The following is a 25,113-nucleotide window of genomic DNA, read 5'->3' as shown; positions in this document are numbered from 1 at the left end:
GGAAGTCTCAGCAGCGGTGGCCTGGGAGGCGCTGATGGCAGTGGTGAGAGGGGAGCTGATTTTGATCCGGGCGCATAGGGACAGGACGGATAGGGCAAAAACGGACCGACTGGTTAAGGAGATCTTACAGATAGACAGGAGGTATGCGGTGACCCCGGGGGTAGAGCTCTTAAGGGAATATCGGAGGCTGAAGGCGGAGTTCGGGGTGCTGTCCACAGGTAAGGCAGTGGAGCAGCTTAGGAAGGGGAGGGGTGCATTTTACAAACATGGGGAGAAGGTCAGCAGAATGCTGGCACAGCAGCTTAGGAAGAGAGGCGGCCAGGGAAATAGAGAGGGTGGTTGATGGGTATGGGAATTTGGTAGGGGACTTGGCAGGGCTAAACAGGGCGTTCAGAGACTTTTACAGTAGGCTCTATTGTTCGGAACCTCCCACGGGGCTTGAGGGGATGAGACACTTTTTGGACGGACTGACCTTCCCAAGGGTGGGTAGAGAGCCGGTAAATGGGCTGGGGGGCCCCGATAAGAAATAGTTGAGGGCTTGAAGGCACTGCAGTCGGATAAAGCCCCGGGGCCGGACGGGTACCCGGTGGAATTCTATAAGAAGTTTTCGGGGATTTTAGGGCCGTTGCTGGTCAAGGTTTTCAATGAGGCAAGGGATGGAGGGGTGCTGCTCCCGACGATGTCACAGACAACTATTTTGTTGATATTGAAGCGGGACAAGAACCTAGAGCTATGCGGGTCATATAGGCCGATCTCACTGCTTAATGTGGACGCCAAGTCGCTGGCCAAAGTTTGGCCTCCAGGATTGAAGATTGTGTGCCGGATGTGATTATGGAGGATAAAACTGGGTTTGTCAAGGGCATGCAGTTGGTGGCCAATATAAGAAGGCTGCTCAATGTGATCATGATGCCCCCGGAGAGTAGGGAGGTTGAGGTAGTTGTGGCAATGGATGCGGAAAAGGCGTTCGACCGGGTGGAGTGGGACTATTTATAGGAGGGGCTGGGACGATTTGGGTTCGGTATGGGCTTCGACTGGGTCAGGCTGTTGTACCAGGCCCCGGAGGCTAGTGTAAGGACAAATAGGACGACCGCGGACTATTTTAGATTGTACCGGGGGACAAGACGGGGTGCCCCCTCTCCCCACTGCTGTTTGCGCTAGCTATAGAGCCACTAACAATTGCTCTGAGAGCTTCAAGGGGCTGGTTGGGGGAGGGGTGGGTGGAACATAGGGTCTCGCTGTACGCGGACGACCTGTTCTTATACGTATCAGGTCCGGGGGCAGGGATGGGTGAAATGATGGCGATTTGGGGGGAATTTGGCTGTTTCTTGGGGTTTAAACTGAATATGACAAAGAGTGAGATGTTTGTAGTCCAGGCAAGGGGTCAGGAGGGTCGGCTGAGGGAGCTGCCGTTTAGGCTGGTAGGGGACAATTTCAGGTACTTAGGGATACAAGTGGCGCGTGACTGGGGCCGGTTACACAAGTTGAACTTGTCCCGGTTGGTTGAACAGATGAAGGGTGAGTTTTGGAGATCGGCTAACATAGCCATGATAAGGAAGTGGGTGGTGGGGCGCGGTTGGTTTGGGAGCGGATGGAGGCAGCTTCATGTAGGGGCACCAGTCTGGGGGTGTTGATGACGGCACCTCTGCTGTTCCCGCCAGTGAGGTACACCACAAGCCCCGTGGTGGTGGCGGCCTTGAGGATCTGGGGTCAGTGGAGGAGGTACGTTGGAGCAGTGGGAGCATCGGTCTGGTCCCCAATATGTGACAATCACCAGTTTGCCCCGGTGAGCTTGGATGGGGGGGTTTAGAGTATGGTGAAGGGCGGGAATCGAGAGGATGGGGGACCTGTTCTTAGAGGGGAGCTTCCCTAACTTGAGGGCGCTGGAGGAGAAGTTTGGGTTGGCAAGGGGGAACAAATTTAGACGTTTACAGGTACGGGACTTTCTGCGCAGGCAGATATCATCCTTCCCAATCCTGCACTAAGGGGGATCCAGGATAGGGTAGAGTCTAGGGGATGGGTGGGAGAGGGGGGCATCTCGGATATCTACAAAGAACTCATGGGGGTGGAGGATACGCAGACCGAGGACCTGAAGCGTAAGTGGGAGGAGGAGCTTGGTGGGGAGATGGAGGATGACTTATGGGCGGACGCGCTGAACAGGGTCAACGCGACTGCAACATGCACCAGGCTCAGCTTGCTCACATGACAGTGGCCCGGATGTGTAGATTTTTTGGGGTGGAGGACAGGTGTGTAAAATGTGCAGGAGGACCAGCGAAGCATGTTCACATGTTCTGGGCGTGTCCAAAACTTAGGGGATATTGGCAGGGGTTTGCGGGCGTCATGTCCAGAGTTTTGAAAACAAGGGTGGCACTGAGTGCAGAGGTGGTGATTTTTGGGGTGTCGGAAGACCCGGGAATCCAGGAGGAGAAAGAGGCAGATGTTCTGGCCTTTGCTTCCCTGGTAGCCTGGAGACGGATACCGTTAGCTTGGAGGGACTCAAAGCCCCTGAAGTCGGAGGCCTGGCTAACTGACATGGCAAGTTTCTCAGCCTAGAGAAGATGAAGTTCGCTTTGAGAAGGTCACTGTTAGGGTTCGCCCGGAGGTGGCAACCATTCTTCAATTCTTTGTGGAGAATTAATAGTCAGCGGGGGTGGGGTTAGGATAATATAGGGGGTCAATTAGGCGGGTCTTGGTGGGATGGGCGTCGGTGATTGCACTATGTTTCTTGTTCTTTGTACATTGTTTTTATACTGTTGTTGTTTGTAACGCCACAAATACCTCATTAAAATTGTTTTATTAAAAATTTTTTTTTTTTTTTTTTTTTAAGTGTACCCAATTCATTTTTTCCAATTAAGGGGCAATTCAGCATGGCCAATTCACCTACCCTGCACATTTTTGGGTTGTGGGGGCGAAACCCACGCAAATACGGGGAAAATGTGCAAATTCCACACGGACAGTGACGCAGAGCCGGGATTGAACCTGGGACCTCGGCGCCCTGAGGCAGCAGTGCTAACCAGTGGCCAACTTGCTGTGTATGTCTAATTCACCTAACAAGCACATCTTTCAGGACTTGTGGGAGGAAACTGGAGCGCCCGGAGGAAACACACACAGACATGGGGAGAATGTGCAGACTCCGCATAGACAGTGATGGAATCGAACCCGTGTCCCTGCCGCTGTGAAGCAACAGTGCTAACCACTGTGCTACCGTGCTGCCTGATAAGAACACAAAGTTAGCATGGAGATGCGACAATCAATTAAGAAGGCAAAAGGTATTTTGGCCTTTATTGCAAAGGGATTGGACTACAACAATAAAGAAGTCTTGATACGATTATGCAGGGTTATGGCAAGACCACATCTGGAGTACGTGTGCAATTTTGGTCTCCACAATTAAGATATTGGAGGCGGTATAGTGAAGATTCACTAGATTTGTCCCTAGGATGAGCGGGTTGTCCTGGGACGAGGGGTTTGTCCTGGGACGAGCGGGTTGTCCTAGGATGGGAAGCTGGCAAATTTGCTTATATAGGCTGCTGTTTCCAAGAATGAGGTGCAGTCGCATTGAAGCATGCAAGGGGCATAAGTTAGAGCCTAAGAAATAGTTTCTGCTGATTCGAGAGTCTAAAACATGGCGGTTTCAGGATAAGGGGATGATCATTTATGGCTGAGACGAGGAGAAATTACTTCACTCAAAGGTTTGTGAACCTTGGAATTCTCTCCAAGAGGGTTACGGATGCGCCATTGCTGAAGCCATTTAAAGCTGAGACAGAAGATTTTTAATCTCTCAGGGAATTAAGGGATATGGTGAGCAGGTGGGAAAATAAAGTTGAAGCCCAAGGTCAGCCATGATCATATTAAACGACAGAGCGAGCTCCATGGGTCATGTGGCTATTTCTTGGCGTGCATGCAATGTCCAGAATTATTCCACAATATTCCAGCTGAGATCTAACCGTTTTGCTTTTACATTGTATTTCTCCATTTATGACCTATGTGATCATTAAATAAGCTATTTCTATAATAATCCTATAAATCAGAGTAGCCAAGGAAAATGTCCGAGAATTTCCTGCACTTGCATTAGGAGGACGGTTTAAGAATGTGATTTGTGTACTTTTCACAAGTGACATTTGTAAGTAACTTCATTTCTGAAACCTGAAAGGCTGTTTACAGTGCATGATGTACTCCAGCACCTGAATTCTGAGAGTTACCTGCTAATTGTTATACCACCATGATTCAAATATCTGTGCTAGTAATATTTAAATGCTTTCAGAATCAAAATCAAATTCTAGGACACGCTTGACAAAATATCACATTGGTAAGCAAAGAATCAATTCAACATTATATCTGCTTGAGATGTACTCTCAGTAATGTTTCAATGCTCTAATATCTCTGTAGTTTTTACTAATCTACCATCAAAGAAAAACAATAAAACCAGATTATGAAGAACTGATCAAGCATCAGTAGTACAAGGCAACAGCTCTATTTTAGCATAAAGGAAAGGTCCCAAAGTTCTCTGAAACTGGAATAGCCCACTTACTAATCATTTGCTCTTGCTTTTATTTCACTGGTATTTAAGTAACAAAAGCAATTTCAGCACCTGGGCTGAGAAGAACGGAGGTTGAGGCACAGATAGGGTAGCAAGTCTGAAGCATTAAAGCGGAGGAGATTGTACATATTATGAATACCCCTCTTGCAAAGGGTCAGTGAGCCTTTACTGTGATTGTTCACTGTAATTCTTCATTTTGGTATTATCTGCCCATTGGATTGACTAGCCTTGAACTAGAACAGTGGCTCCCAACCCTTTTCTTTTATGTGGACCACAGATCATCTTCAAATGCTTCTGCAGACCACAACGTATGCAAACGTTTTAAACATTATTTTCACAGCCTATGGTTAGCGGGAGTCAAACATAGAATATACATCAATGGGCATTAAAAACTATTTCTAAGCCTGGATGAGCAAGTTCTTTGGGATAGAGGACAGGTGTGCGAGGTGTGTGGGAGGGCCAGCAAACTACGTCTGTATGTTTTGGGCATGTCTGAAACTTAGGGGATTCTGGCAGGGTTTTGCAGATGTCATATCCACGGTGCTAAAAGCAAAGGTGGTGCCGATTTTTGGAGTGTCGGAAGATCCGGGAGTCCAGGGGGAGAGAGAGGCTGACACCTTGGCCTTTGCCTCCAAGGTAGTCCGGAGAAGGATGTTGCCACGTGGAGGGACTCAATGCCCCCAAAATCAGAGATCTGGGTTAGCGACATGGCTGGGTTTCTCAGACTTGAGAAAATTAAGTTCGCCTTAGGAGGGGCAACACTAGGATTCGTCCGGAGGTGGCAGCCATTTGTCGACTTCTTCGCGGAAAACAAAACTATCAGCAGAGGCAATAAAAAAGAGGGGGGGGGTAGGGGTTTAAGGCTATTTTCTGCTTAGCGTAGGTGGGATTAGCGAGGGATGGAGATGTTTTTATGCACTATGTTTACATTTGTATTTGAACGGTTTATTGTTATTATTATAAAATTCTAAGTACCTTAATAAAATGTTTTACAAAAAAAACCTATTTCTAATAATTTACGATACACACTCACAAATAGAATGGACTTGCCACAGCACATTTACCTGAAATAGGCCTAACCAGTGGAAACAGATAACGTATACCTCTTACCTAATGAGAAAGCTGATGCTGCTTCGCAGACGTCAAACACTGAATGTAAAATTCCAGGATGACCGTCTTAATCGGAGATCTGGTTCAATGTTAAGTTTATTCCAATATTTGGTCTTCAATGTGACAGGCCCTGAAAATCCAATTTCGCAAAGGTATCACAGAATCCCTACAGTGCACAAGGCCATTTGGTCCTTCGTGTCTGCACAACCCTCTGAAAGAGCACCCTACCTAAATTTACTCTCCTGCCCACCCCACCCTATCCCCGTAGCCTGACCTGCACATTGCAAGATACTAAAGGGCAAGTTAGCATGGCTAATTACCTAACCTGCACATCTTTGGACGTGGGAGGAAACCCACGCAAACACGGGGAAAACGTTAAAACTCCACTCAGTCATCCAAGGACGGGATCGAACCCGGGTCCCTTGCGCTGTGAGGCAGCTGTGCCAACCAGTGTGCCACCAGCAAGGTTGCAGAAAAAGGCATCAGTAACTTTATTGCCTTGTGGGACAGTTCTGGATATTCCGAGGCAACTTGAAGCCAAAAGTCAGTCAGGTAGTCCTGAGGGAGGGCAGCCCGGTGGCACAGTGGTTAGCACTACAGCCTCACAGCGCTGAGGACCCGGGTTCGATCCCGGCCCCGCGTCACTGTACCGTGTGGAGTTTGAACATTCTCCCCGTGTCTGCGTGGGTCTCACCGCCACAACCCAAAAGATATGCAGGGTAGGTGGATTGGCCACTCTAAATTGCCCCTTAATTGGAAAAAAATAATTGGGTACTCTAAATTTAATTAAAAGGTAGTTCTGAGAGAAATCCAGCTTTGAAGCATTGTCATAAGACAGTTCCATAAGGCTGTTTTGCTTTTCTCTGTCTCTTGGGGCCAGGCCTGCAAGGATGTCATCAAGGCTCGCAAAGGAATTCTGCATCCAGTTGAACTTTGTGTTAGGAATGGGGAAGTACTTGCGTAGCTGTGCTTTCAAACTTTGCAGGTGCTCTCTGATGTCATTCTTCACACTGTTTGGAAGCTGCACTTCTGCCGTTGCCAAAAAACTTGACAAGTTTGCAAACTAATCGTAATTTAACTGCTCAAGTCGTTTGGCCCACAAATCTATTTTTTCTTCTTCATCGCTTCTATTTTGTCCTGCACATGAAGACTCAGATTGAGCCCATTTAAGTGACTGAAAATATCTCCCACATATGCCAATTTGGCAAGCCACTGAAAATCACTGAAGCATTGAGAGAACAAACAGAGTCAAATAAAACAATTCTCACTTCATTATGCAACTCAAAAAGACATAGGAGTACCTTTCCTTTTGAGAGCCACTGGATCTAGGTGTGCAAATGCTTTTGTGGTGATCACTGCCCATCTCATCACATAGAGCTGCAAATATTTGTGAATTTTGTGAACTGACCTTGATAAAATTAACTGTTTTAACGGCTTTCTTCAAAACGGTCAGATCAGCAGATATTTTATTTGCAGCTAATGCCTCCCTATGGATGCTGCAGTACATGTATATTATTAGCGGAGTCACTGTCCTTACATGTGTAACCAGCTCAACATGTGTTGGTCTAACATTGCACGGGCCCCATCTGTGCTAACTACTAAACATTTTGCCCAATCAATCCCATTTTGAATTATGAAAGTGCTCAACATGCCAAACATAGTCTTTGCAGTTGAATGTGTGGGCAACGATTTACAAAAGAGAAAGTCTTCATGTATCTCTCCATTGTGTTTGTACCATACATAGGTAAGCAGGTTTGCACTGTTCAGTGATTCATCCAGTTGTAGTGCATAAAATTGACTTGCTTGTATTCTCGCTAATAGCTGATCACTCATGCTGTGTTGTGGGTCATCTCATCGGTTCTGCATTGTTATCCGACAATGAAATTAAGTTAATTTGCTTGCATGCCTTCTCTCCCAGCACACCACCATCTCCTTAGCTGCTGGCAATATCAATTCCTCTCCAACTGTGTGCGGCTTCCCTGTCTTTGCTAGGAGCCAAGCTACCCGAAATAAGGCCTCCACAGCCTTATCATCATTACGACCTGCAGATGTGCATTCCATAATTTTGTTGCTACTCTGAAATTCTTCTGAGTTTTTTTCCAAAAAATTCAATTGGCTTGGATATGTGTTCCCCATGCTTGGACTCAAGATGACAGTATAGATTAGAAGGCTTTAAGCTTTCATTTCACAGAGTTTCATAACACAGGACACAATGGCAACGGTTTTTCAGTGCTTGCGCAAGTAAATCCCAGTTCGACTTCTGTATTTTCTCCGCACTTTTTCGCTTACTTTTCTTGTGCTGATTTTTATCTGCTGATGCCTCACTGTCATTTTGACCATCTGTCTCTTTGCTCTTAAATATGGCAGACGAAAACCACTGATCCATTTTGACTTTGCCAGGTTAATAATGCTTCCTAGCCGGCGCATGTCTGGGGGAGAGTAGGCGTGGGTTCACTTTGACGTCATTCAAAAGCGTCACACTATGTAATCTCAGGGAACCGTTCTATTGTGAAAATAATATACACGAGGTAGTTATTATTTTTTCTTCTTCAACAAACCTATTTTCCACCTTCCACAAACTTTTTTTCTTTGTTTCACCTTCTTATTTCCTCCATGGACCGCCTTTGTGGACCACAGGTTGGGAATCACTGAACTTGAAGGAGTAACTATTGTAAAGCATGGCAGACAACTCTCATTTTAGATTACTGATAGGTTATTGTAATTGTTGGCAAGCCAATTAACCTGTCCATACAATTCACAGTGAAGTACTCAGAAAGAAGCTTATTTATTATGTTTTAGAACGGATGCCGGTTGCATCAGCGGAAGAATAAGGTGGTCTCGGAGTGTCTCATCACATCATCACAGAAAGCCTTCAGATGAGGAAAATTCTACCTACACCAGATGCAATGACAGATTTTGGATCACTGTCTGTGTCAACAGATTGAGTTATTATGGGATTCTCAGATTACAAAGATAGTTGTGCAGCATTTTATGGCAGATTTTGTCTGCTGAACTGAAATCAAATTTCTGGAAAGACAATGTCCTTTGAGGTATTTCAATTGGGATTCCTTTAGGATTGGGTGGCATAGCCGAAATTTTTAACTTTTGTGAAAGAGAAAGACTACACAAATCTTACAGAATGGTTGCAGATGCTTAATATGCAGATACAGCATATTTAAGGTGTTTAAGATAATTAATGCAGGCAGCTAATGTAGTGTTGCTTTGGCTAATGAGCAATTGCTATTGCACAACATTTCGCCAAGAGGATGAACGGGGAAAAAATTGCAAGGCTATGTCTACTTCATGAAAGATAAAGATGATCAAAATCCAATGCAAATTGGTCAAACGTGAATCTAACGCTTAGGAAACCCTATTCTATAAATCCAGTAAATACATTTCCTAACAAATAAGTGTTGTTTTTACCCATCCACCTATTTTGTATCCATAACTGAGATTTACTCTGACCGTCTTCATGGTGAAGAATAACAAATAATCCTTTGTGGGTAACTTTGTCACATTATTTTTGGAAGTCTAGGTGAGTTATATAGTAACACTTATCACAGTCACAGTTAACTTGGAATGTCACTTCCTCAAAATAGTTTTGGTTGGATCATCCCATCCAAATCCATATTGGCTGGTATTTGGAAGTTATGGACTACCTTCATCATTAATTTACAGAGTGAAGTGAGAACTTCTATAATTGCCTGTGTCTGATTTCTGAATATTGCTGTACTAGCCTACTTCAAAATCTACAGACATCTTCATAGAGTTCAGTGATTCCCTCAATGATAATCAATACTTTATAAATTTCTTCTCCATATTATTTTAGCACGTTAGAGTAACTATCATTTACCTTGATGATTTGCTTTTTAGTTTATCTAGAATTTCTATCTTATTGATAGTGAAGTGGCCAATTCTGTATGCTTTATATGTGTGGAGGGCATGTTGCTCATGTTTTCCCTTGGAGAAAGGAATCACCCAATATTTTATACATTATGTTCATCCTCTGTTTTGAAGCCATCTGCTTTTCTAATTAAAAATGAATTTCCCTCATCTTTGACGACTTATTATTTAAACACTGCAGCTTTTGCTGCACCTTTTGCACAGGCAGTACAATTACTTTTTGTCTAGGTCTCCCTGACCCTCCATCACACTTTAAGATGTTCTTTCATTTATTGCATTCCCTTTCTCCCTAGTATTTGTAGAGGTAATTTCTCCTCTTTATTTTGTTTTTGATTTTTTTTTCTAGTCCATATAGTTCGAGCTTGCTGGTTCTAAATATGTATTGATCCTGCATGCTCAAAATTGAGTCTTCTTTCATTATTACCTTCAATGTTATCCACTCATCTCGTGCATTCACTGCGTAAATAAACGCAGTTCATCATTCTACTTGTCCTGGTGATAACCACTCCACAGTAACTGATCATGGTCAGACTCTAGGTGTCTTTTTACTGCAGTCAGGCTTATGTGACATGATTCATGGAATACTTATACCACCCAGTTTTCCTGCCGATAAGCAGTACTCCACATTTGCACAGAATGGGCAGAATTTATTTCTGCCTTTTGGAGTGAGCTGGGAGATAATGGGGCCTGCAGAATTGGGAGGGAAGGCAGGGGTGAAAAACTCATTGCCTTTCTGAGTCCCTACAATCACTTGGGGACAGGGAAGGTGGAGAACAACCTTCCTGCCCAGAGGCCAATGAAGGGCTTCATCCTGCTGCGTGTATTCTACCGGCGGCTTTGATGGGGGAATGTGGGAGAAAAAATGTACACTGCCCCCACTTGGCCAGCAGCTCATGGAAGCAAGATCTCCACCCTTTAAAGGAATGGCAGCCCCAACCAATAATAGACACCTAATTGTTGAAGTGCAAGGAATTGCATTCGGACTTAAATCACCTTTGTTCCACCAGGAACATTGTCAGACTTGCCTTAGGTTATCTTGTCATACTTAAGTGGCCCTCCGAGGTTGATGAGAGTTTGACCAGTTCACATTAGATTTCTGAATCATTAATGAAAATTTGAAACAATTCAACTTCCACACCAACGCTCTGAGCACTCACTGCATTTTCCCTAAATATAACACAACTCCTACATGTTTTCTAGCTATTTGCTACCATTAAGCTAATTTCTTTTCTACTCTCGACACATTGAACATTTTAATTTCATACAGAACACATTGCAAGCTCAGATTTTGCACCTAAAACAGTCTTTCCAAGTACAATGAAGGGACATGGTTTTAAATTTGCTCTGTTCATTTGGATTTGTTGCTTTCATTAACCAAATTTGCTCCTCCAGTTCCTGATTAAATTAACATAACCTCTTGAATTGTTTTCCAAGCTGGGGGAGGGGGGGAATTTTCCATCCATTCCAGTATTAACGAGAGGCAGCACGGTTTTGTTAAGGGGAGGTCGAGTCTCACTAACTTGATAAGAGTTTTTCGAGGAGGTCACTAAGATGATTGATGCAGGTAGGGCAGTGGATGTTGTCTACATGGACATCAGAAAGGCCTTTGACAAGGTCCCTCATGGCAGACTGGTACAAAAGGTGAAGTCACACTGGATCAGCGGTGAACTGGCAAGATGGATACAGAACTGGCTAGGTCATAGAAGGCAGAGAGTAGCAATGGAAGGGTGCTTTTCTGATTGGAGGGCTGTGACCAGTGGTGTTCCACAGCGATCAGTGCTGGGGCTTTTGCTGTTCATAGTAAATATAAATGATTTGGAGGAAAATGTAACTGGTCTGATTAGTAAGTTTGCGGACGACACAAAGGTTGGTGGAACTGCGGATAACAATGAGGACTGTCAGAGGATACAGCAGGATTTAGGTCGTTTGGAGACTTGGGCGGAGATGGCAGATGGAGTTTAATCCGGACAAATGTGAGGTAATGCATTTTGGAAGGTCTAATGCAGGTAGGGAATATACAGTGAATGGTAGAACCCTCAAGAGTATTGACAGTCAAAGAGAGCTAGGTGTACAGGTCCACAGGTCACTGAAAGGACCAACACAGGTGGAGAAGGTAGTCAAGAAGGCATACAGCATGCTTGCCTTCATTGGGCAGGGCATTGAGTATAAAAATTGGCAAGTCGTGTTGCAGCTGTATAGAACCTTAGTTAGGCCACACTTGGACTATAGTGTTCAATTCTAATTGCCACACTGCCAGAAGGATGTGGAGGCTTTAGAGAGGGTGCAGAAGAGATTTACCAGGATGTTACCTGGTATGGAGGGCATTAGCTATGAGGAGAGGTTGAATAAGCTCGGTTTGTTCTCACTGGAACGACGGAGGTTGAGGGGCGACCTGATAAGTGAGCTACAAAATTATGAGGGGCATAGACAGAGTGGATAGTCAGAGGCTTTTTCCCAGGGTAGAGGGGTCAATTACTAGGAGGCATAGGTTTAAGGTGCGAGGGGCAAGGTTTAGAGGAGATGTACGAAGCAAGTTTTTTTTTTTTTTTTTTTTTTTTTTTTACACAGAGGGTAGCGGGTGCCTGGAACTCGCTACCGGAGGAGGTGGTGGAAGCAGGGACGATAGTGACATTTAAGGGGCATCTTGACAAATACATGAATAGGATGGGAATAGAGGGATATGGACCCCAGAAGTGCAGAAGATTTTAGTTTAGACGGGCAGCATGGTCGGCACAGGCTTGGAGGGCCGAAGGGCCTATTCCTATGCTGTACTTTTCTTTGTTCTATTCTTGCCAGTAGGATCCTCAGGTTCTGCTGATGGCAAATACCCGCCGCGGATTTTGGGGGAAGATTCAATGAGAAATCTTGCTGATAGCGGCGGGACCAGAAGATCCCGCCGCCGGCCAATGGCAGGCTGCTTCCCACTACGGAGTAACACGCCACTGTGGGCGCAGAAAATCCACGTCACCCTCATTCTTCCTAGTTTCCTTCAAAAATGGTATTCAATGAAAAATGAAAATGAAATGAAAATCGCTTATTGTCACAAGTAGGCTTCAAATGAAGTTACTGTGAAAAGCCCCTAGTCGCCACATTCCGGCACCTGTTCGGGGAGGCTGTTATGGGAATCGAACCGTGCTGCTGGCCTGCCTTGGCCTGTTTTCAAAGCCAGCGATTTAGCCCTGTGCTAAATAGCCCCTTCAGTAAACTAGTAGTGAAATGTAGTAAACTATTAAGTTTTACCTTGTTAACCCCGCTCCAGTAATACCGTAAATTCATAATTTATTTCCTCATCAGCCTTATCAGCTTGAAATATGACCAATACACTATATTTAACAGAACATGCATCTACTTGTGTCCTACAACAATTTCCTGATTTGATCAAAAGCTTCACGAGTTGTCCTGATAGTCTATGATAATTCCAGTTGTTCAGTTCTTCACTTGTCATGGTTTTCCACACAAACTCAATTCTGCCTTCACTTGAAGAAGTTGTATTAACATGCAACAATGTCATTGTAATTATTGTAAAGCTAATAGAAGACTTCCGGGTGCGGCGATGACTAGCTAAGTCGCACGTTTCGGCAGCTCCCGGTGGAACGGACTTTTGGGCTCTTAAAAGGAGCCCCAACGGCAATTTAAACGGCCAAAAACACTGTGCGGTAAACTAGAAGGGAATCCCCCCAGACACGCATGGATAAAGGAGAGGATAGCAGCCGGATTGCGGAGGATCCTCTGGAGCAGCGGCAAGGAAGGCAAGCTCAAAGCAAGATGGCGTCGGAAGGTGGCCGTTTGTTATGGGGCCCAGACCAACAAGAGTTCCTGTGGCGCTGTGTGGCCCCGATATTACAGGCGATTGAAGGGCTAAAGGAGGAGCAGAAGACTCAAGAGCAGGAGCTTCGGGTCGTGAAGGCAAAGGCTGCTGAAATCGAAGATGAAATACAGGGCCTGGTGGTGAAGACAGAGACGCACGAGGCGCAGCACAAAAGGTGTGTGGAAAGGCTGGAAGTACTGGAGAATAATTCGAGGAGGAAGAATTTAAGGGTTCTGGGTCTTCCCGAAGGCGTAGAAGGGGCGGACGTCGGGACATATGTGAGCACGATGCTTCACTCGCTAATGGGATCGGAGGCCCCGACGGGCCCTTTGGAGGTGGAGGGAGCTTATCGAGTTATGGCGCGAAGACCAAGGGCAGGAGAAATACCTCGAGCCATAGTGGTGAGGTTTCACCGCTATAATGACAGAGAGATGGTCCTAAGATGGGCGAAGAAAACTCGGAGCTGCAGGTGGGAGAACGCGGTGATCCGTGTATACCAGGATTGGAGTGCGGAGGTGGAGAGAAGGAGGGCAAGTTTTAATCAGGCTAAGGCGGTGCTTCACAAAAAGAAGATCCAGTTTGGAATGTTACAACCGGCGAGATTGTGGGTCACACACCAAGGGAAGTACCACTACTTTGAGACGGCAGAAGAGGCGTGGACATTCATTGTGGACGAGAAGCTGGAATAGTCTGGCGAGAGAAAGAACTTTTGGGACAAAGTGGTGGGGTGATTATGTGGGGCGAGGAAAAAGGGGGGGGGGGGGGTGATTTTTCAGTTTGTTAATCTTGCGATCCTGTAACTTTTCTCTCTTCCCCATGATGGGAGGCGGGGAGTATGAGGAACTGTGGGCGCTGGTCATTAGGGGCGGGGCCGAGTAGGAAACGCGGGCTTTGTTCCCGCGCTATGGTAATTATGGCGGGAACAGGGACGCAGGAAGGAGGGGGCCTCGCACAGTGGGGGCCGAGGACAAGGGGGGAAGCTGAGGTCAGCCAGAGTTCGCTGACTTCTGGGAGCAATATGGGGGGTGCAATTACGCTAGGAAGGGATCTAGCGGAGGGGGGGGGGGGGGTTCACTGGGTTGCTGCTGCTAGGGAGAAGGGGGAGCTGTTATGGGATGGGGTGGTCGAGGCGGGAAGGCGCCGTCGGGGGGATACACGGGTACGTGGGAACCGGGTGAGGATGGTAAAAAAAGGGGATGGCTAGTTGACAAGGGGGGGGGGGGGGTAAAGAGCCCCCCAACCCGGTTGATCACGTGGAACGTGAGAGGGCTGAACGGGCCGATTAAAAGGGCACGGGTACTCGCACACCTAAAGAAATTAAAGGCAGATGTGGTTATGTTGCAGGAGACGCATCTGAAACTGATAGATCAGGTCAGACTACGTAAAGGATGGGTGGGGCAGGTGTTTCATTCGGGTTTGGATGCGAAGAACAGGGGGGTGGCTATCTTGGTGGGGAAACGGGTACTGTTTGAGGCAAAGACCATAGTGGCGGATAGTGGGGGTAGATATGTGATGGTGAGTGGCAGATTGCAAGGGGAGGCGGTGGTTCTGGTGAACGTATATGCCCCGAACTGGGATGATGCTAATTTTATGAGGCGTATGTTGGGACGTATCCTGGACCTGGAGGCGGGAAAGTTGGTAATGGGGGGAGATTTCAATACGGTGCTTGATCCAGGGCTGGACCGATCGAGGTCCAGGACCGGGAGGAGGCCGGCAGCGGCCAGGGTGCTCAAGGACATCATGGAGCAGATGGGAGGGGTAGACCCCTGGAGATTTAGTAGGCCTAGGAGTAAGGAGTTCTCATTTTTCTCCCATGTCCACAAAGCATATTCACGGATAGACTTTTTTGTCTTGGGAAGGGCACAGATTCCGAAGGTGACAGGGTTGGAATATACGGCCATAGCTATTTCAGACCACGCTCCACATTGGGTAGACCTGGAGGTAGGAGAGGAAAAGAACAGCACCCACTCTGGAGAATGGATATGGGCTTATTGGCGGATGAGGGGGTATGTTTAAGGGTGAGGGGGTGCATCGAAAGGTACTTGGAGCTTAATGACAATGGAGAGGTTCAGGTAGGAGTGGTCTGGGTTGAAGGCGGTGGTTAGAGGGGAACTGATATCCATAAGGGCACATAAAGGGAAACAAGAGGGTAAAGAAAGGGAGCGATTGCTGAAAGAACTTTTGAGGGTGGACAGGCAATATGCAGAGGCACCGGAGGAGGGACTGTACAGGGAAAGACAAAGGCTACATGTGGAGTTTGACCTGCTGACCACGGGTAAGGCGGAGGCACAGTGGAGGAGGGCACAGGGTGTACAATAGGAGTATGGAGAGAAGGCGAGTCGGCTACTGGCCCACCAATTGAGGAAGAGGGGAGCAGCGAGGGAGATAGGTGTAGTGAGAGATGAGGAGGGAGAGATGGAACGGGGAGCGGAGAGAGTGAACGGGGTGTTCAAGGCATTTTATGAGAGGTTATATAAGGCTCAGCCCCCGGAAGGAAAGGAAGGAATGATGTGTTTCTTGGATCAGCTGGAATTCCCTAAGGTGGAGGAGCAGGAGAGGGTGGGACTGGGAGCACAGATTGAGATGGAGGAGGTGGTAAAAGGGATTGGGAGCATGCAGGCGGGGAAGGCCCCGGGACCGGACGGATTCCCGGTGGAATTTTATAGGAAGTATATGGACTTACTGGCCCCGCTTTTGACGAGAACCTTTAATGAGGCTAGGGAAAGGGGGCAGCTGCCCCAGACTATGTCGGAGGCAACGATATCGCTCCTTTTGAAGGAAAAAGACACGCTGCAGTGTGGGTCCTACAGGCCCATTTCCCTTTTAAATGTAGATGCTAAGCTCTTGGCCAAGGTGATGGCGACGAGGATAGAGGACTGTGTCCCCGGGGCGGTCCACGAGGATCAAACTGGGTTCGTTAAGGGGAGACAGCTGAACACGAACATACGGAGAACATAGGGACGAGGCAGGGGTGTCCCCTGTCTCCATTACTGTTTGCATTGGCGATTGAGCCCCTGGCCATAGCACTGAGGGGCTCCAGGAAGTGGAGGGGAGTGCTCAGGGGAGGAGAAGAACACCGGGTATCCCTGTATGCAGATGATTTATTGCTGTATGTTGCAGACCCAGTGGAGGGGATGCCTGAGATAATGCAGACACTCAGGGAGTTTGGGGAATTCTCGGGGTACAAATTGAATATGGGTAAGAGTGAGCTGTTTGTGGTGCATCCGGGAGAGCAGAGCAGGGGAATAGATGACTTACCGCTGAGGAAGGTGACAAGAGATTTCCGGTACTTAGGGATTCAGATAGTCAGGAGTTGGGGAACCTTACACCGGCTTAATCTAACAAGATTGGTGGAACAGATGGAGGAGGATTTTAAGAGATGGGACATGGTGCCCCTGTCACTGGTGGGTAGGGTGCAGGCGGTTAAAATGGTAGTCCTCCTGAGATTCCTCTTTGTGTTTCAGTGCCTTCCAGTGATGGTCACGAAGGCTTTTTTCAAGAGAATTGAGAAAAGTGTCATGAGTTTTGTGTGGGTCGGGAAGACCCCGAGAGTGAGGAGGGGGTTCTTGCAGCGTAGCAGGGATAGGGGGGGGCTGGCACTACCGAGCCTAAGTGAATACTACTGGGCCGCCAATATCTCAATGGTGTGTAAGTGGATGGGAGAAGGGAAGGGAGCGGCGTGGAAGAGATTGGAGATGGCGTCCTGCAAGGGAACCAGCCTACAAGCAATGGTGACGGCGCCGTTGCCGTTCTCCCCGAAGAAATACACCACAAGTCCAGTGGTGGTGGCAACATTAAAAATTTGGGGGCAGTGGAGACGACACAGGGGAAGGACGGGAGCCTCGGTGCGGTCCCCGATAAGAAATAACCATAGGTTTGTCCCGGGGAGAATGGATGGGGGATTTGGAGCATGGCAAAGAGCTGGGGTTGTGCAACCGAGAGATCTGTTCGTAGACGGGACGTTTGCGAGTCTGGGAGCGCTGACGGAAAAATATGGGTTGCCTCAAGGCATTTCGGTACATGCAACTGAGGGCTTTTGCGAGGCAACAGGTGAGGGAATTCCCGCAGCTCCCGACGCAGGAGGTCCAGGATAGAGTGATCTCGGGGACATGGGTGGGGGATGGTAGGGTGTCGGACATATACAGGGAAATGAGGGACGAGGGGGAGATCATGGTGGAGGAGTTGAAGGGGAAATGGGAAGAAGAGCTGGGGGAAGAGATTGAGGAGGGGCTGTGGGCTGATGCCCTAAGTAGGGTAAACTCGTCGTCCTCGTGCGCCAGGCTAAGCCTGATACAGTTCAAGGTTTTGCACAGGGCGCATATGACCGGAGCAAGGCTCAGTAAATTTTTCGGGGTAGAGGATAGGTGTGGGAGATGCTCGAGAAGCCCAGCAAACCACAAACACATGTTTTGGTCATGTCCGGCACTACAGGGGTTCTGGGTGGGGGTGGCAAAGGTGCTTTCGAAGGTGGTGGGGGTCCGGGTCGAGCCAAGCTGGGGGTTGGCTATATTTGGGGTTGCAGAAGAGCCGGGAGTGCAGGAGGCGAGAGAGACTGATGTTTTGGCCTTTGCGTCCCTAGTAGCCCGGCGAAGGATATTGCTTATGTGGAAGGAAGCCAAACCCCCGGGCGTGGAGACCTGGATAAATGACATGGCAGGGTTTATAAAACTAGAACGGATAAAGTTTGCACTAAGGGGTTCGGCTCAAGGGTTCACCAGGCGGTGGCAACCATTCATTGACTACCTCGCAGAACGATAAAAGAAATGGGAAGGTGACAGCAGCAACCCAGGGGGGAGGGCCCGGGTGGGTCCACAGGTATGTTTTTGTATAAATATTTGTACTAGGCTATGTATATTGGACTGTTTGATTTTATTTTGGAGAGTTATTATTTTTGATAGGGCAGTTGCCATTTAGTTTATATATTATTTATTTATTAAAAAAGGCCACTGTTATTTATACTGTTTTACTGTTGTAAAAAGGAAAACCTTTGTATTGTTTTGTTTGGCCAAAAAATTTGAATAAAATATATTTATAAAAAAGTAAAGCTAATAGAAAATAAATAATGGCTTTACTGAAAAATAAGAAAAACCACAATGAATTGAAAAAATGAAAAATCTGTGAAGAAAACAAATGTTAGAATAAAGACTTAACGAAAATGTAGCAATTTCTCTTCTTTGCTGCATAGAAATAAGTGATACATAATGCATAGCAGAATAAAAATTACTATTGACTGAAATATAAATCAGGTCAGGTTTGATTCAGCATAAAGCCTGAGAATAACAAAAAGACTGAACAGAACATGGGAAGAAAGAATGATTTGAAACAAGAGAGATTAAAAGTGAGATCATGAAGAAAAATCTCATTACTTGATGCATTTAATTTATAAGCAGTCAAATCAATCAACTAAAAACAAGTTGTATGGACTAACTTTTAGCACACCCTGTGTATTACAGTATGCATACATACTCTTGGACAGTCTGCACCACAGACTTTGTTATATTAAGAACGTTGGGGTACTAACACAGAAATGACAAATGTATAACAAATTAGCTACTTCCATCTACCAAAGACGTTCGAAAATGTTCACCATTAGGTCAATAGATGTAGGCAAACTCTGATGAAATACCAAGCTATACTTGAGCAGCAAAACTCCTGGTGTGTTCTCAATCAGCTAATCTCAGGGCAGGGGCACTAAAACTGGCAGCAGGGTCTGAAAGAAAACAAACGTTGAAAGGACATCCGTTCACGATTTTTATATTTTGACAATTGCCGGAAAGATGAATGTGTAGCTGTTAAGGAAGAATCGATTGGTCTTTGCAATGACGACTCTCAGTTAAACAAATTCTAATCACTCAGTCCAAGCTCAGACATTATGAATGGCTATTTGGTTAAGGCATCTGGTGGTTGGTGTCCATGGAACAGTAATCCAAAACAAATTTATTGCCTTCAGGACAGGGGGAAAAGAAAATTAAGTGAAGAAAAAAAGAATGTCAGACACCAAGCCTATTTTGTTTTTCAGGAGTTATTTCTGAAGCTGCTTAAATTATAAAATATTCAGGAGCAGTACCTAGAGTGAAGAATAAGAGGGGAGGGAAATCGGCTAAATGTAATTAATTCATATCTTTTAAAGAACAACTGTAGATAATTCTATCATGGATTCACTATCCATTGACATCGCAGATCCTTCGGTTGTAGTGGTAACCACTTTGCATGTTTTAATTCATCACAATTGCTTATTTCCCTGTTCTACAGGACAATACACCCTTTACACTGTTCTGCTGCTGAGTTTATATCCACAATTCTTTTCTCATGAAAAAGATAATAGAAACCATAAACAGAAAAATCTAGAAAACAACCCAAAGTGTATTTGGATTTGATGTTTTCATTAAAACGTTCCCGAACAACCAAAAAATGTAGACATGTCAATAGGACATGGGACAACATTGCTTATGGGTACACAATAAACTCAATAAAATACATAACACATGTACTTTATCATGTGTTTCCCCCCAAAAAACTTATGGGAGAGTAAGAATTGGCATGATTTTCACCTCAATCTTGTCACCGTATGATCATGTGGTAACATTGTAAAGACCAATTTTATTTTATTCTGTAATTAAACTATACAAAATATAATTCTAAGTAGAGAGAAGTAAATAAACGTACAAACTTACTGGTGATATTTTGCAGCATAACAAAGGATACTGCATCAGGTTATGAAATGAGGCTATAAGTTAAGTGATGTCTTGTACATTTTCTATTTAATGTTTTAGTTACACTGATACTTCATATAATGTCTCAAGGGCGGCATGTGGCGCAGTGGTTAGCACTGGGACTGCGGCGCTGAGGACCCGGGTCAAATCCCGGCCCCGGGCCACTGTCCGTGTGGAGTTTGCACATTCTCCCCATGTCTGTGTGGGTTTCACCCCCACAACCCAAAGATGTGCAGGTTCGGCAGATTGGCCACACTAAATTGCCCCTTAATTGGAGAAAAAATAATTGGGTTCTCTAAATTTAAAAAAAAAAGTATGTCCTCAAAACCTTCATATATGCTCTCAATTACATCGATTATTTCCATTTCAGCTGCTGGAAATTGTGCATATATGAGCTTGTGTTAACTTCCCAGTGAAAGTATTCCTAATAATGTAAACAAATATATATATTGTATGGTAATGCAACAGTATCTAGTTACAAATAGGCCCTTGTATTTTTGATATGCAGGAATAATATAAAGATAATTTTGGAATTTATTCAAAAAGATGACAACTGCTAGAAAGCAAAATTTAATTGGGTCAAAGTATTTTTCCAAAATATTAAGCAGTTAGAAATGGACATAGTTTTCATGACGTTATTAATAACATTAATTTCGTTAACAAATTCGGCTACATTCACTAAACTAACTCAAACATAAAATGTTTTTTTAAACTAATACGTTAGAATAACAAATTTTATATCAGTCTCTTTAAAAAAAAATAAACATGTAAAATTCTCAGGTATGGTTACTATACTCGTATTTGATAAAACTGTATGACATCCCTACTTGTGCACTTTAATCATTTTCAGTGATCATGAATCAGAATCATAATAGTACAGGAGGTCATTTTGCTCAAGTCCATGCTGCCTCTCTAAGAGTAATCAAATCAGTCCCATTCCTCTGCCCTATCCCCTTAGCACTGCAAGTTTATTTCTCTCAATATCCATCAATTTCCTTTCAAAATCATTCATTGTTTTTGCTTCCACCAACCCTGTATTGTAGTGAATTCAAGGTCATTGTCAGTCACTGCATAAAAAACTCATCCGTACACCCAACCTGCAGTTTTTGCCCAAACCCGAAATTTGTTTTTGTATTTCTATCATATCAGCTTTTCTGATGCGACTTATCTTGAGAGAGATCCATCATACCAGCACAAAGAGTCTTTTGAAACATTTGGAAATACAGCTCAGTTGCCTTTATTTTTAAAGTTTGCAGTTTTATAATAGATGGAGGTAAAGTATTATCTTAAATTTTAAGACTGTGCTCAACAATAGCACAATAGATATTCTTCAACCTCTCCGAAGACCCTTCATTAGATAAACTGTTTATTTTACAAAGAACTGTGATTAACGTTTATTGTTGTTCATCTGTTTTTGAATATTTATTGCAAAATCTGCTTGGAGGAATTTGAATGCGTGGAAGCTAAATAAATGGATGTGTGGTTATTAGCTTGGAGGGCTGAAGCCATCAGGTAATTTTAAAATTATTAACATTTCCTGCACATCATCAAGTTCAGTAACTCCTCCAAGTCAGTCCTCATTAAAGCCATCACCACTCATTACTTTAAGAAAAGTAATTTTGAAAAATGTACAAAAAGGAAAAAGCAATTCTTTTACAATGAAATTTGTAAAAAATAAATAAATAAAAAAGGAACCGTAATGAAATGCCGTGTTTAAACATTGTTCTGGTTACAAATCTCTCCAATGATTTTAGCCCTTCTAAAATCTTTCTTTCTGCATAATACAGCACACTTACTGCTGACATTAGTTCTAAGTAGTACTATATAGTACTAATATATATATATATATATATATATATATAGAGAGAGAGAGAGATATACACATGCATCGATGCAATTGCTTCTGGTTCATGCAAGAGGGAAACAAAAGAGTATAGCAATGTTATTTGTCCAAATTAGCCTGGATTGTTAAACGTATTTCAGTGTTGAAAGATTAGTATGATTGCAGGTCTGGTTAGTAAACTCTTTAGTCGAGAAAATATTTCAAAATAAAGGACGCCGCGAAATCCCTTTTAGTGTGAACAGGGCATCGGAAAAGTTTGCTTTAAACTGTTAAGTGTTTAGTGCTCTGGTAGGAAATAACCTGAATGTAAGCTCTCTCACTGAATCTTACCTTTTGATTTATAGAACTGACATTTTAATGATCTAAAAGGGGAAAATAAAACAATGAACATAATCACTTTGATACACGGTAGATATGTACAGGATAGGAAGGTTGAGTTTGGCATTTTCATAAATATCAAAGATCGTTGATATCAATGCCAGAAACCCAAGGCTAGAAAACAAACCTATGAATATAAATAGTGATGCAGTTTTATTTGTTCCATTTTTGGTCAACATTTCTTTTTTAAAAAAAAAAAGCTTGTTGCATTTTTAGGAAATGCAATCAACTATACCTTGACTTTATTTTTTAAAAAGGCGGGAGACAAATCTTCCATGTTCAATTGAAAATAAAATACAAAACCCAAAAAGCCCTTTCCAGAATGAGAAACTACAGATTAAATAATTAAATTAGAATTCCACAGAAATGACAGTTTCTCTTGCCAATTTTGGCGAACTCTGAAACCAGCTGTATATGGGTAGATTTATATTCACTTCACAATTGGTTTACAAAATTATAAAGTATTGTAGGTATTGTTTAGTCCATCCAGGCATTATAGATAGGAACACCATAATTAAAGAAAGGAAAAAGAGTACAGCAGGTAAGTTGTCACCTCAACTATTTGCAATTAAGCCAACAGTAATATATATTTTTTTATTAATCAAATGCTATAAATCCAAAATGTGGAAAAGTGCATCTAATATTTAGGGAATTCATTTATCACAAAGTCAAACTCAAGATAAAATATTTGTTGTTACCTGAATCAGATGGCAAGTTGTGACAAGGGGCTGGACAGAAGACTTGGGCAGCAAAATCCTCAAAAGTGGTTGGTTCCTGGTGGTGTTGTACAATTGTTTCCAGGTATCGAGCTCTCTCCTCATAGCTGGCATTAGAGTTAAGTATAAATAAATTAATTACATCAACCAATATATTAAAGTTCAAAGTAGACAATTATAAACTTTAATCATAACTATAAACTGTGTTTCCATCCTTGGAAATGTTTGGCGAAGTCCTCGCTTGACACATATAATGGAAACTTTTGAACTGTAATGGAATACGAGAAAAATTAAAATAACGGCAAGCTTCTCTCCATTCTAAACCAGGTTAAAGTCCGACAGGTTTGTTTCAAATCACTAGCTTTCGGAGCACTGCTCCTTCCTCAGATTTGGACTTTAACCTGGTGTTGTAAGACTTTTTACTGTGCTCATCCCAGTCCAACACCAGCATCTCCACATCCATTCTAAACAACAGCATAAAGCAATGTTGGTGAAATACAGGGGAAAGTTCCCTACTCTACCCAAAAGTGAGGCTAAAACCTTTTAGGAAAGATGTGAAGGATGAAAGATTCCAAGAGAGTACAGAAAAGACTCATGAGAATATTTCTAGGGATAAGGAACTTCAGTTACGTAGATATATGGAGGATTTGCTGTTTTCCCTTGAGAGAAAAGTGATGTATCCGATTCCCCTCCTACTCCATAGAATATAAACTCCCCGGTAATTGAGGGGGGCAAAGGCTTCTCCCTGACTTGGAGGAGCATCACAGTCTTTAAACCCTGGCCTGGGTGCAGGTCAGGGAGGGTGTCCCTTCAGGGTGAGCTGCTTTAGTACTACTGGTTACTTGTGTATAGTATAAATAAACCCCGTGCTTATCCAGCCTACCATGTGTTTGGCTATTACACTGGAGACGAGGATAAAGTGGAGCTGCCGCAGCCATCAGGTTTGTCACCACAGACATGCTTCATCTAGGCTTGGAGAGGCCTCTGCCCGAGCAATGGTGCTTATCGGTAAGTTGGAGCCATTCGACACTGTTTGGGCCCATTACGTCGCCCGAGTGCAACTTGTTTTTTGTACCAACGGCATTGCGGGTGATGAACGACAGACTGTCACGTTACTGACCCCCGTTGGCGGTCTCACCTGCGCGTTGATTAAAAGCCTTGCCTACCCGGACACGTTGCTGTTCCCGACATTGGTCGAAGGGCATTTGACCCTGCAGCCCCCAATGATGGTCTGGAGATTCAGATTCCATACAGCCTCGCAGGCCCCGACTGAGTCCAACGGCTAAAGACGCTCATCATTTCTGCGAATTTCGGGCCGCCTGTGCTGTTTTGTCTGCGGGCTACGGGACAGAGAAACACAGCAAACGTTGCTCATGGAAACTCCCCTGACCTTCCAGCGAGCAGTGGATATCGCACTGTCCTGGAAGAGTGCGGCCTCCAGGAAATTCAGGGCCTAGCGGTGCTCACCATCGGACTTCAGAATGACCGCAGCTGGCACTACTGGAAGTGAAGAACCAGAGCCTCCGCGAGGAGGGTCCCGCCACAGGTCCCATGGCTGTTGCCGTGACTCGCCCAGGAGCAACCGCGAAGCCTCCCCCAATCAAACATGCCAAGGTGGCAGCCGCTGGAGTTGAGTGGCAGTCTGTGACCAGGAGAGAGGCTCCTGGAGGTCACGTGGGGAAGCTGTTCCCCAGCAACCGGCCAAACGCTATTCCGCCCCCCGCCCCCACGGAGTCAGAGGTGCTGCGTAGATAACCAAGAAATGGAAGACACTTGGTCTTCCATGATAACCACTGTACCATTTCTACATGCATCCGTTATTTCTTTGCTTATTGCCTGCCCTACCATCCTGTTACTATTTGGTGGCCTATAGACTACTCCTATCAGTGACCTTTTCACCTTACTATTCCTGATTTCCACCCAAATTAATTCAACCTTGTCCTCCATAGCACCAATATCATCCCTTACTATTGCCACTACATTGTGTAACGGGCCCCAGGATCGCACCTAGCTGAGTTACGCTGTAAGTAAATGTCGACCCCACCGAGATGGAACTCGACACCGAGGTGGCACTCTCAGTGAGCAGCCATCAGATGTTCAGATCGGCC

At 44.7% G+C, this 25,113-nt stretch overlaps 1 protein-coding gene across 1 annotated transcript in view; it reads right to left on the bottom strand.

The window, feature by feature from the left end:
• Nucleotides 1-25,113, bottom strand: part of ralgapa1 (Ral GTPase activating protein catalytic subunit alpha 1) — a 361,211-nt gene that overhangs the window by 13,489 nt on the left and 322,609 nt on the right. Inside the window, exon 40 of the mRNA XM_072494899.1 lies at nt 22,988-23,112. Within this exon, the coding sequence (XP_072351000.1) occupies nt 22,988-23,112 (125 nt within the window). The remainder of the gene's footprint in view (nt 1-22,987; nt 23,113-25,113) is intronic.

This window comes from Scyliorhinus torazame, chromosome 2 (assembly GCF_047496885.1).
Source record: "Scyliorhinus torazame isolate Kashiwa2021f chromosome 2, sScyTor2.1, whole genome shotgun sequence".
Lineage (NCBI taxonomy): Eukaryota > Metazoa > Chordata > Chondrichthyes > Carcharhiniformes > Scyliorhinidae > Scyliorhinus > Scyliorhinus torazame.
Note: the sequence above shows the minus strand (reverse complement) of the source record. Positions and strands in the feature narration are given on the sequence as shown.